The sequence below is a fragment of the Melospiza melodia genome, chromosome 1, assembly GCF_035770615.1.
Source record: "Melospiza melodia melodia isolate bMelMel2 chromosome 1, bMelMel2.pri, whole genome shotgun sequence".
Lineage (NCBI taxonomy): Eukaryota > Metazoa > Chordata > Aves > Passeriformes > Passerellidae > Melospiza > Melospiza melodia.
Window position 1 is genome coordinate 138,741,933 of NC_086194.1, and position 14,154 is coordinate 138,756,086.

General features: G+C 38.3%; 1 protein-coding gene across 2 annotated transcripts in view; it reads right to left on the bottom strand.

The window, feature by feature from the left end:
• Positions 1 to 587: 587 nt before the first annotated feature.
• Positions 588 to 14,154, bottom strand: part of ARMC1 (armadillo repeat containing 1) — a 33,901-nt gene continuing 20,334 nt past the window's right edge. For both annotated transcript variants that reach the window (XM_063169491.1, XM_063169483.1), the window contains exons 4-7: positions 6,989 to 7,178; positions 3,586 to 3,702; positions 3,431 to 3,505; positions 588 to 2,864 (exon numbers count right to left, since the gene is read on the bottom strand). In XM_063169491.1, the coding sequence (XP_063025561.1) occupies positions 2,673 to 2,864; positions 3,431 to 3,505; positions 3,586 to 3,702; positions 6,989 to 7,178 (574 nt within the window). In that variant the 3' untranslated portion in view covers positions 588 to 2,672. The remainder of the gene's footprint in view (positions 2,865 to 3,430; positions 3,506 to 3,585; positions 3,703 to 6,988; positions 7,179 to 14,154) is intronic.

A 14,154-nucleotide genomic window follows, 5' to 3' on the forward strand; every position in this document is an offset into this window, starting at 1 on the left:
CAACTGAGTACTTTGCAACTTGGCAATGCGATACCAATGCCACATCTCCCAGTTCAGCTTGTTTTTAGAAGCCTCTAATTTTGCAGTAATGTTTTTTTGTCATATCCCTAGGTCAGAGCAAAAGGGTTTTCTTATTCTTCATCTGACCTCTGAAAAAGTAAAAGCATAAAATTAATGAGCCTGTGTTATGACTTTCCCCCCTCCCCCCAGTTTTATCAAAGCAATTTCTCCAGAAGTGTTGATTTTTCTTAATTTCCCTAATGAAATATGACCTACATAGCATCAGTTATTAAAAAAAGCTAATGTCCAAAAAAGGCCCCTAAGAATCAATTTGAAATAATATTGTCAAGAATCATCTGCTTACCTACTTTTTACAGAAAACTTTGAAATGTAAGCATGTTCTACACACATACAAAAGACCTGCTGTGACATACAGCAAAGGAGTCACTAAAACTGGACATTTGCATTCCTCACTGTCAAACTGAAGATTAATACACTTCTAAAACCACAAGCAGCTTAAAAGAATGGCAGAACATTTAAGAAGGCACCAGATTTTCTTCAGACATTTAAAAAGGCACCAGTCAGACTTTTAGTTATATTACCCTTTATTATTTTACAATGTATTTCAAAAACTTTTACAGATGCCTTAAACTGTTCTACAAGAGCTGCAATACTGTCATAAAAGCACACCTACAGACCGAATGCACAAACGAACTGTAATACCTACTGGTATTGAACCATTAATATCCAAAGGGTGTAGTCTTTTAGTAAATAGATGTGCAGTAATGCAAATGCAAACAGATGTTAATGCAGAAAAACAAAACTCTGCATTCATGGCTATAGAACAGAGGACTTTTCAAACACATTTGGTACTGTAACATTCTAGACAGCAATATGAAGAGCATTACATATTTAAAGCAATACATGCCCTGAAAAGCCTGTATTTTCAATCTGTGCGTGTAAACCTGAATCAAAAATAAACTAGATATATTAAAAAACATGAGACATCTAGTCTGCCAACAAGATTTTGGGTTTCTTTTTTTTCCTTAGAATGACAATTAACCTGGGTGGGTGAACTCTGACCTGCATTATTATCATTATTATTATTATTTTACATTATCATATCCTCAGCATTTCTGTAGTACTATGACAGCCTGTGGGGTTTTTTTTATTTATTCCTTGTGCATAGGCACAGCAGAATAACTTTGATGCATTAAATTTCTTTTCTGAGTCTCCAAGTGGTAAATATGATTCATATTATAGCAAATACATTACCACAAAAAAGCACTATATAACAACGTTTATAACATGTTTCAAAGTTCTCAGCTGTATTTCTCTGGTGCAACAAAGCAGGGGCACTGCAGCTTTCAAGCACTGTGTATTGAATCCTCTCAGGCACAGTGTTTACTAACAGCTCAGATATATGTTATTCTCTACCTACAGAAGTTTTGCTTTTATTATCACTTCTGCTCACAGGAATTGCTAAGACATCTTTAGACTTATACTGTCTGTAAGTTACAGGGCAAAGCCAATTGTTTGCATATGTTTTTAAAGCCAAGCTGATGTATTTTCATGGGAGTCTCATGAAAGACATTAGGAGGAAACAGCAATTGCATATTGAGATTGTTAGGGGGAAACAAACAAAAAAAAAAGAGTCAAAATTTACGAGTGTGGCACTGTGGCAAAAGAGGCATTCTGTCCTGCTTTATACTTCAAGTTTAAAGTTTTAGTTACCATTAAATATTTCCTAGCAGTAAACACCATTTCTTAATCAAATATAGTCTACATTCCTCTATTTTCTGCAGGCAGAGCTGCAAGGGGTCATCACTACATTAGACCACAGCTTTTTCTGCTAGTCTTCCCAGCTAGCCTAAACAGCAGTCAGTGGTATTTATTAGTTATATATATGTATATATATAAGTCAGTCACACCCATCATTACAAATATGTTCTAGTTTATTTACTGTACAATGTATGTATACATATTTGTGTTTTTTCAGTCCCTTTTTTCTTATCTTAAGCACTCCAATAGTTAAGGGCAGGCTGGGAAAAAAAAATCAATATACATAAAAGGGTTACACATTTCAAGTCTGTAGTGATTCTAGTTTTAACAGCAAAAGGGGATCCTCATGCTCATGCTGTGAACACAGCTGGCAAAAACAAAGGCCAAAAAAAGAGGCAGACTGTATTTTTCTCTGGAGTCAAAATCTAGAAAATTGAACAGAACAATGTTAGTCCAAAGGGATGTAGAAATGAAAAGGGAGTTTCATTCAATGTAGAACTGGAGCTATTAAGATTTTCTTTCACAGAGGCCCTGAGAAAAGTTGAATGGATTCTCTCTACCATGTGTTTCATGTGAAGTCAAACTTAACTTAAAGCTCTAAAGGTATAGCGCAAAGATTTGGTATATAAGAGTGGACCCATTTTTAAAAAGTGAAGCAATAAAATCTACATGAAAACTAATGAAGGAACAATTTGATTGGAGGCCTCTGTCCTTTGACCCCTGCCCTATCAGGCTTAATGTCCAATAAAATGTAAAATGCAGCATACGTTTGCTTAATCTAAAATTTTCGCGATGATTTATTGCAAATTGCACTTGGCAGTTCACCACACCAATGGAAAACTGGCCCCCTTGTTGGTTCATTCACACAGTCTTTCAACACCAAACACAAGTCACCAGTAGAAAGATCTTGATAGAAAGTTTGCTGCTGTGCTGAGCCAACTTGCTGCACCTTCTGGGTGTGACCCAACACGAGACACTGCTTTGTCCTGCTCCTTAGTAGGGCTCTCATCTTCTGGCAAATACTCAGGTAGATCTGTGTTCTGCTCTACTTCCACTGGAGTATCTTGGAAGGGAACTAGCATCTGGTAAAACACAACAGATTAAAATGGTGTCAGATGTTGTAAAAGAATGAATCAAAGTTATAATATACATGTTTATAATACACATAATACATATGTTCAGGAGGACAGGCAAGCACATTGTGAGACTCCTCCCCATTGCCCTATAGAGCAAGAACATAAATGGAACCAACTATGCTTAGAAGATACACAAGAAGAGGTTCGGCTTACAAGGGAAGAGAAAGCATCAAGAAAATACAGACTACCTTTTAGTGTAGCAGTTGTGAAACAACAGCACATCAGCAAAACCAACCAAGAAAGCCCACCACTTTCACTGTGACCCTTTTCATATCATTATAGAGATAATCAGTTACAGTACTTTCATCCTTCTTCTGAACAGTAATTTCCATGTAACTGTTCTATGGATTCTTATCCTGACACAGGATATCCTTGAGTCCTCTTGTGCTGGATGTCTAACACTCATGCTTAAAAAATTTTGCCTACGACCAGATGTTATGGGCACAGAGGAGCTGATATTGAAGACACAGCTGAGCTGTAACAATTGGTATTTAGAAAGACAGAGATCCTACCTCCTCACCACTTTCACTTTTCACAACTTGCTGTGCCTTCATAACTTTGGTTGATGCTATCGCCGTTGCCAGCGCCTACAAACAGAGAAAAAAGCAAGAGCTCAGTGCAACAGAATGCAATAATGTGGGAATCTGGAGGGTTACAAAGCACTTACCTCTGCTTTTAAATCTGAGCGAATTCGGACCACACACCTTTGAACAGCCATTTGAAAGGTAAAACTAATAACACCTTTAATCTTCAACAAGGCTTCTTCACAAAGATTCCTTCGAGACTGAAAAACAAACAAAGTCCCACAACTAAAAAACATACCACGTGACAATGCTCACAATTAATTGTGTTCCTGTATGTCTCAAAGCACATGGTTACAAAAGTGTGCTTGAGTAACAGAAAAACTAACACTTACATTTTAGTGCACAAATATTAGACTCTTACCACAAAAGAAAATTTGCTTACACTTTAGAAGTCAAAGAAGGATGGAATCAACTGTAAATAATTAGAGAAAAGTGCTGAAAAGCAAAGAATGTTTTTCTCTGTGTAATCAGCTAAACAGTCCCCTCTGGTTAAGGTCTGATTGACTGAAGTGCTCATTGATGAGTAGTTAGTGTTTAAGTTGCTATTTATCAGACACCTTGGCTCCATACTGACTGAATGCATCAAAGCAGATGTTGTACCTTTCAGCTGCTTCATCTGTGGCAGCTCACAGACATCATGGCACAGCACACACTTAATTGTTATTTTAAAGGGAAAATACTTGGTTGATAACCCACAGAGTGTTATGTTTAAAGCAAGTGACATCGCCTACTGTGCTGTAACATTACATTGACCCGTGCTAGTTGCATCTGCTACATTACCTTAGAATGTTCCATTTTTTTCCCTTTTAATATTTGCACAACACGGTCGCAACAAAAAGAATTAAAGTATACTTGGAGAGACTGCTAGCACAGAAGGGCATAAAAAAGCATGGACTGTATCAGAAATACACTGACAGCCTTTAAAACAGGTTTAAAATAATTACTCACTTTTTTTTCCTGCAAGGTTTTAAAAAATTAGTTAATTCAAAGTATATTTGCATTAGTTACCAAATAATCCCTAGTGAGTATTCACATGCACAACAAGCAAATTAAATTCTTTTAATCTTGGAAGAATGAACTGAAGCAGTCTGGGGGGTTTTTTTTAGCAGTTTAGCATATATATTGAAACAATTCATTTGTGTAAGTTTATGTATTGAAACAGGTAACATTTTTGAATTTCCCAAAAAATACCTTTGTCAGATAGGCTACCTTTACTATAGAAAGGAAATATTTGATGCAAAGATGATAGGCTGCCTTACACAAGTGAAAGTTGAAACCTACATCTGGACACAGTAAGCAACACTTTCATAGCTACTTAGCCTGAAAAAATAAATTTATACATGGGTGTGTAGCAATTCTGTGACAGAATTCAGCTTTTTACTCTTAAGATCCCAGGTGAATCACAGGCACCTCAGTTTAATTTGAAATGAGGCTTTCCATCATCAGAAAACTGGTGAATAATTTCTTAAAAGAAAAAACTTATTAAGGTCCACACAAACTCTGTAAAAAGCTGGCAGCTTGGCAGCCACCAGCTTTCCTGCACAGACATACTTTGCAAAACGCATTTCGCAGGCAGGCAGCCACAAACCCAGCAATAACAACCCACAAACACAACTAAACATACTTGGTATGGTTTACTACCATACTCTGCATGGTACTCCTGAAGCATGGGCACAGGCAAAATTTAGGTTATTTCCTTACACATCAAACCCTGATTACCATGCCTCTCACAAACACTACTATAATGTACAGACTAGAAAACTGACTGAGGGGCATGCCACAAACTCCTGAGCTACTGCCTTATTTTTTACCTTTATCACCAAATTTAATAATTAGATCTTAAAACACCACATTAAAGAACAAATGACCTTTCCCCTCTCTTCCTGAAACAATCAATTATCTACTATTTGAGGTTTCGAAATCCACAAGCATTTGCAGGACCTGCAACCACTCCTGACAGCAGTTTCCATTTACAAATGTAAATGACTGAGAACACCGTGTCTAAAGCTCTGTGTTTACTCACTATGCCTCTTCAAACTCATACATGCAACCTAATATTCTCTGCTACTTATGTCAGGAATAAACTATTGAAGGCAACTAAATGGCTTTTGTTGCTCACAAGCTTTAACACCCTCCCAGTCCCAACTTACCATAACACTTAAAACAGCATTACAGGGATGTTTAACTTCTGGTGAGCATCTTTTAACATTTCTTTAATCATCTGATGAAATACAGAGCTACATACACCAGCTATCTCAGTCTGTGCACAGACAGACCTTCCTTTAACAACAAGCTAGGAAAACATGCTGGTGTGATCTACCTGCAGTGTTGCTCTCTAAAGATGAATATCTAAATACCCTATACTTTTTCACAATACCTTTACCTCAGCATTGCAGAGACAAAACTTCACAAATATTGCTAAGTTCCATTTGTTGAAGAAAAAGACATGCTTTTAAGATAGAACTGGACTACAAGCAAAATATCTAAACTCACAAAGTAGAAGTGGATGAAATTTCTTGCTTGGAGATACCTGTAAACAAACAAATCAACTACAAGCTTAAAAACAACAACCTATGGGACTGAATTTAAAAAATTTCACAGAGTAGCAAAGCCAATGGTGTTGACAAAGCACTGCCTTTCTAGCTAGAGCAAGTGCTGGAAGGCCAAAACGCTAAAAAATATTTGTATAAAGTGAGCTAGAGCAGCATGTTATTTCTAAAGGAATTAACGATGGTCTTGTGAAAACAGAACAGTGGGTATGCTGTTGGTAAACTGGGCCTGTGGACATGCTTACTTGGCAGAATGTAAAGCAACAAAGCAAAGGATCAGGTTTGATCATTTAAAATGGGTACAAAACTGAAAGATACAGAGTCCGGAGGGCACTTGTGGATAACGTGCTTAAACAGCCTACATGCTGTTTGGCAGCCGTAAAAAGGCAAACATGGCCCTGGGGTGTTATCTACAGGGGTATGGTAGATAAATCTGTAGAAGTTATTCTGACATTACATAAAGACTCAGTGAGACCTCATTAATTCAAATGCCATTCTGGTCACTACAGTAGAAAAGATCTCACAGACAATGAAAAGATGCAGCAAAACCAGCTCAAAGAAAATACAGCATTTCTAGATTAAGAATAATAACAAACCTCCCAGTGTCTGAAATCTCTCTTAACTAGAAGGAAACTTTTTTTAGATAAACACACTTGTACAACCACAAGAGATCCTTAAGTGAAAAATCCTGAAGGCACTTTGTTCACTCTATTCTTTCTCAAAAAACCATCAAGAAAACTGCCTTGAAGCTTCTTTAGGTGTTCTGAGTAAGCTCAATTTATGCAATATTTTATACATATCTCACGCTTCAAAATACAATTCACAGAAATTGCTGACAATTAATGATATCACACAGGTAGCCTCACTGGGTTTCTGGGGTTAAAATAACTCTCAGTACAGCATGCCTTATTTACATAAACTCTGAAGGTTTCCTTACCGAATCATCAAGGCCATCTATATGCAAAACCACTGTCTTGGCACGCTTATTTGTGCTGCCGAGGAAAAACTGTGCTTTCCGCCGACGATAATTCATCTCGTTCACACTGTCCATGTCTGACATGTTGGAAGACTGAAGGATATCATAGACTTCAGAAGCCAGGAGTTTAGTCTCTCCTGGTGTAGTGGTCCTGAAAGAAAAAAAGGGACTAAGATTTCCACGTATTTGTTTTCACATTAGTACTGCAAAAAGGTATTGATTACCTCCTTGCAACTGGAATATTCCACGTGGTACAGTCAAGACGTGGCAAAAATATTAAGTGGGGAGAGCAGAAATTGGGTAAAACTATTTTCTTTTCCTGATTCTAATTTTTATGTCAATTTTTTGATTCTATGCTCATTATAAACATATCTGTTCTGAAACAACATGAACACAGTTTACATCGGTTTGACAACTACAAGCCAAACATGGCAGTGCATGGTCAGCGTTCCAGGGTTACTTTGTGTTGAGCTTTATTTTTTTATAACAGAACTTCTCCAATCGCCTTGTGACATGTTTTGTTTCCTACTTTCCTTGCTACATAATAAAAATAATTTCTCTGTAGAACTGGCATCTTTCCCGAAGTTTTCTTCTCCAAATTTACTGAGCATCAGTAGCACAGCAGAAACACAAATTTTCTTGAAGAATCCAAAGGTTATTCCTGATTAGACTAAAATTTATGGTATAAATTATATGATAGCATTTTTTTAGATAGAAAAAAGTAGATAATAGACTCAACATATATTGAATTGTTAAGATTTAATTTAAACTAATTTTAATCAGGTACTAATATAAATCTGTTGCCCAAATTCAGCCCTGTTTTAATTATGCTAGTGACTTTAAGCTTTGTGTAGAAACAAAATTATTACTGCATCAACTTGCAATTAATTTTAAAATGATGAATGACAGCTTTGCTGCTTTGTTTAGCAAACACTAAGTAAGTAACAAGTACCTTTAGATTTTTTTTTTCCATTTGACTTCCTTAATTACCAGCCATTAAACACATTTTCCATCCTACCATATGGACAAGAGAGAATACTAAAGCAAGCATGTTAGGGGTTCTCAGCTTGTGGGGGTCTCAGCTAGCCTTTTTTTTTACTTCTCTGCACCTTGTTTTGAACAGCACCCATTTGGAAAGGAAAATGTCAGTTCTTGAGATAATTCAGTGGATTAACAACATTCAGAGGGGGAAAAAAAAGAAAGATAAATAAGCAGTAATAAGCAAATAACCAAGACCTAGAAAGGGAAAGCATTCCAACATATGTTCAGTTTTAAATACATGCTCATGTTCTGCTTTCCTATACTGAGAAATCGCTTATGTTAATTCACAGAAAAAAGTGCTGGGAACTCACAAAGATTTCAACTTCATCCTTCCATCATTTATTAGTTAAAGTAATAGAACTGATAATAAAGCCATGCCACGGGATGTCCTGAGGTAGTAATAAAACAGCTTTTGCTAAAGTGATAGCTTATCAAGAGATTAAGGAATTAACCCACCTATTAGTTTTGCCAATTTCTTTCAACAACAATCCTGTCAATATCAAGTGATTTACAACAGACAAGTTTTATTTTTGGTAAATTTAAATGCAGCTCACTAAGCAAACTACTGAAAATGTCACTATTCCACCTACAGCACCCACTATGCAGTTGGTAAGGGGTTTTGCTTCAAAACAATTGTACTATTGCATCAGAGAGTTAAAGTCAGAAATAAAGGCATCCTTAATACTTGCCTTAATATATGTGTGTGTGTATATATATGCAAAAATATACTAACCTATGCAAAATAAAGAGAATTTAAAGCTGTCACTATGTCAGCAAATATAAAATATTCAAATGCCTGAAACAAAAAAGTCAACAGTGATTTTCATATATGTTTTATTCTCCCAACGTTATAGTTGGCACAGTTCTTGAAAACTAATGATCTGCTATTAACTGCACAACTGAAACAACCTGTTGACTTTAAAACACAAAAGTAAATTGGGTCTTATTTGACACAGTCATTCCAAGATCTTCCTAAAACAAGTCTATACTGATAAAGTTTATGAGCATACACACACACACTCTCAAACAACATACTCAGATAATTTCCTGTATTTTTCCAAACAGAGGATTACCACTATCTACCACTAAGTTACCCCTATTACCTTAAAAAAAAAAAAAACAAACAAATGCAAGACTTTAATCTTATTTAAAGAGAATCAGCAATAAGCAACTGACTGTGTAATAAAAAGCAGCAAGAAACTCAGACACTACACTACAGGACCAAGGACAATGGCTGCCACTTAGAAGTAACAGATTGCAAAACAATCCCAAGTGAAGGTGTACACCAGTTTTACACTGCAGAAACAAAATACTATACTTCCAGCAACTCAGTTAAACAAAGATGCCCAAAATTCCTGACAAAACCTTCTACAATTTAAAATATACTAGTAAAATGAGTGAATACAAGTTTTCAGCCACCTGTTATTGTCATTAAAGCAATTTCTGCAACAGCTGTAAAATAACAGAAACATTTATATCTTAATATCAGATTAGATAAAAGGAAAATTTTTGTGATGAACATGGTGAAACACAGGCACAGATTGCCCACAGAAACAGAAGATGCCCTATCTCAGGAACCGTTCAACATCAAATTGGAAAATTCAGTTGCAGATATCTCCTCTCATTGCAGGGGGTTTGGACTAGAGGATCTTTAAAGGTCCTTTCCAACGCAAACTACTCTAAGATTCTGTGATCTTTAAGGGGAAAAAATACCTATCTGGAAGCAAGTATAATAAAGCCTCTTGGTTGCAAAACCAAGGTGATGTTCAGTGGTGAGTCTGTTTCCTTACATACTATATTTCTAATAAATACAATGAAGCTGCACATAAAATGAAACCACAAAACAGTGGAAGTTTTGGTTTTCTCTAAAACTACTCTAACTCATGGGCTGTGGTTTTGTTGCCAAAAATGAGAAAACGTTGAGGGCACTGACACCAGTCCTCCCAGCACCAGTGTGTCAGCAGTTTCAGCTAACACTGCCCTCAGCTGTGTGAGCCAACCTCTTGCCACCATCAGAGCAGCACAAGGGAACTCTTGCTCTCTCCCACTCCAGGACGGCACTTTAGTCACCACTGAAGGTGCAGGTGCATACTATAAATTCACTGTGCAGCTAGAGCTTGTTTGAGAACACTCCATCAGTGAAAATCTCACCAAGGGACACAGTACCTCCCCCACTGCTGGAGGTTTTCAAGATACAGTTGGACAGGACATGAGACAGTCTCATCTAGGTCCCCTTTCCCAGGAAAGGTAGGACCAGATCATCTTCTGAGGGGCCTTCCAAGCTGGGCTGTTCTGTGATTCTATGACTAGTGTTCTGCTACCCTGCTAGGGAAATAGCAGCATCTACTTAGAGCAGAATAACAGTTGGCAATAGCTGGTTACCATCTCTTTCAGAGGCGGTAACATCTTACATTACTTCAGCAAGACTCAGAAGATGCCTGTCAGAAACTCAAGCCTTGAATTTTCACTGTCTTCCAGAATTCCTGTCATCCTAGATTGCTGCCTGTCCTTCCATCATGTTTACCCAAGGCTGGCTGTGTAAGAAGTATGAACACAGAATCCAAGTGACACGTGCTGTATCTGTCATAAGAGGATACAAGAAATAGTTCTCATTTTCTACACTATTATTAGAAATAACTTTTTAAACATGGTCCAAGTACTGCAGAGGTTTTATTAGCATGGCAAGACATTTTTTAAAGTTTCTGCTAACCTTAAAGGACATGAAAACTAACGGCTACAACTCCAAAGGTGTGTGTGATGTGGGCAGAGTATGGATACTAGGAAAGAATGTGTAAGCAGTGTACAGCATTATGGCTGTGACTGAAGTAAACACACAACATCATAAATTATAACAGAAGGGCATGACAACCTTCCTACCACAGCTTCATCTGATGCAAAGGTAACAGACACTTAAGTCTCCTCCTTTAGAAGAAGCACAAAGACTGAGAAAGACTAATATAGTGATTTTCCCCTTTCAGAGAAGGGCAAGACATAAATAAGTTTATAAATACATACATGAGGGCGTGAAACTGTAAAAGATAATCTTATCCTTTTTTAAGCTGTAATATTTTATGCATATTTTTAAAAATAAACGTGTGTACCTACTTGTAAATTACATACTAACTGCTGCACCAGAGGAAACATCAACTGTAACTCTGCTCAGAGTAGAGCAGGCCCTGTGCACAAGCACAGGAACTATTTATTACCTGCCTTTCCTTAATGGCATCCATTGTGCTCTAAAGACACATTAGCCAAACATGTAAAACACTACAACAGCATTTCATTACTGTGTTTCTACTGAACTTATAACCTGGACACAGGAGGTTTCCAAATAAAAGAGGGAATTTTTCTTTACCCAAGACTCAATTACATCCCAGACTCCATTGAAAGGCGATTTATGTCATTTAATTCCAGAAGTTTCACTTCTGTAGTAATTCTGCTTTTGGATGTACTTGGTCAGTCTGCCCACTACCCACAATAAAGATGGCAAAGTTAATTGTCCATTTATAAAACTTCAAGGCTCTGATAATATCTGAACCCCTGGGAAGGTGATGGAAAAAATCTGAAGGTGGTCAGGAAGGGTGAACCCAGATTCACAAAGTCATGCCTGAGCACCCCAGGAACCTTCTACAATGAAACAACTGGCTTCACTAGGATGGGAGAGCAAATGGCTACTGTCTGTTGACACTGGCCCTTACACAATCCCCACAGAGAAGCTGATGCAGGATGGACTGGCTGACCAGACTGAGATGGGGACTGAAAACTGGCTAGATAGCCAGGCCCAGAAGGTGGTGATCAAGGCCATGAAACCCAGCTGGAGGTCAGTATCTAGCAGTGTACAGCAGGGATCAACACCAGGTCCCATGTTCTGTTCAGTATCTTCATTAACTATCTGGGTCACAATGGACCCTTAACAAGATGTGCAGATGACACAAAACAGGAAGGAGTGACAGATACATCAGACAGCTGTGCCAGACAGACCTCAAGAGGCTGGAAAAATGGGCTGACAGGCATCTCATCACGTTCAACAAGGGAAAGTGCAAAGACCTGCATCTGGGGAAGAACAGCCCCAGGCACCACTCAGATCAGGCACAATCTCTGAGCGAGCAGCTGGAAAGGAGCTTTGCAAAGAACCTGTTCAACACAAAGCTCAGCATCAGCCAGCAAAGTGCCCCTGCAGCCAAGGTTACTGGTTATCCTGGGCTGCATTGGCAGGAGTGCTACCAGCAGATAAAGGGAGGTCATCCTGCCTCTTTCATCTGCAGTGCTGTGGCCAGGTCTGGGTTCCCAGTACACAAGATGTATGAACACGCTGCAGAGTCCAGAAAAGGGTCAGGAAGATGATTACAGGGCTGATGAAAGAAGGGAGAGAGATCTGGGATGGTTGAGCCTAGAGAAGGCTTGGGGAGAGCTTATCAATGTACATAAATACCCAAAAGGGTTGCAAAGAGGACAAAGCCAGGACCAGAAGCAAAGGGCACAATCTGAAAAATGAGGAAACACTTTTCCACTGTGAGGGTGACTGAGCACTGGCAGAAGCTGTCCAGACAGGTTGTAGAGTCTCCATTCCTGGAGATACTCAAAAGCTTCCTGGACATGGTTCTGGGCAATGTGGTTTAGGTGCCTATGTCTGAGTAGAAGGGAGCTGGACCCAGGACCTGCAGAGGTCCCTTCCAAACTCAATCACCCTGTGAGTCTGTGAACACATATCAAGAAGTCACTAAGTAAATTCAAACAGCAATATACATGGAATACACCTATTTTTACCTACTTGTGGATCTCTAATCTTTCAGGGTAAGAATATTTTAGCAGATAGGCTTTTTTGTAAGTAAAGCAAAAATTTATTTAATTTCCTGCCAACTATTTTCCTTACACACTGTCTTCCAAAGTGTTCTGCATGACAGCTTACATAATTCTAATGCATTTGAAAATTACAAAGACTGATTTCAGAAACTTCCTGCTCTCATATTTAGACTTAGAGTTCACTGCTCAGTCCTAAATTGTTCTATGTTAAAGCATCATGAACTAAAGGCAAGACTAAATGTAAAAAGGAAGGCATCATTCTCAAAGTCATTAGAACTTGCCATTGAGTACTGCTGATGTTTTCATCTTCCTAGAATCATCCTTGAATGATTAAGGTTGGAAGAGGACCCTGAAGATCAACTAGTTCCAACCCTCCCGCCATGGGCAGCAACACCTTCAACTACACCAGGGTTACTCAGAGCTGCATCCATCGTGGCCTTGAACACCTTCAGGAATGGTGCATCCACAGCTTCCCTAGGCAACCTGTTCCACCTTAGCTTATAGCAAGATCTTATTACACAAAGTCATCACAGAGAAACTACGCCTTATAATAACAATTTAGAAACTTCTAATACAAAACTTAAAAGTCCAATAGTTCACTGGTTCAAACATGACACTGACTTCAGGAGAACACTGCTCCCAGGTTTCTCACTCCAAATACGTAATTTCTTTGTAATTCTACTTAGTGCAATAACTGTGTTTAGTAAATAAGAGTATAAAGCCAAAGATGAGCTCATACAGGCAAACTAAAGAAATATTTTAATCTCAAGTAACTTCATAACATAGATCAAAAAGTCAGTACATATCAGCTCACTCAGTTTACACTGTTACTCTCTGAATCTGATGTAGTTCAAGAGTATTCACTTTGTAATTTATGGACCAATCTGAGCCTGGTACTGATGGACCTGTTTTCTCCAGGGCTGCTCATGAGCAAGAGAAGCGAAGACAGACACAGAGACCATTCTCAGCTTTAAGTCTAGAATTAGGCATCACTTGCATCTCAAGGCTGACCTGTGAGGCTGTCCTGTGCAGAACCAGGAGCTGAACTCGATGGTCCTCATGGACCCCCTCCAACTGAGGATGTTTTATGATTCTCAGGATACACAGAGAAGAACTACAGCTCATTCCCCTCCTCATGGAGAAGAGCTACAGCTCATTTGTCTAAACTGAGAAACCTCTATGAGAAAATGGCAACCAGAGGTAGCCTCTATGATAGAACTCACGGCCCAGAACTCTGTTAAGATCCAAGCAAGGAAACTGATACAGGAGAATGGTACATTTGC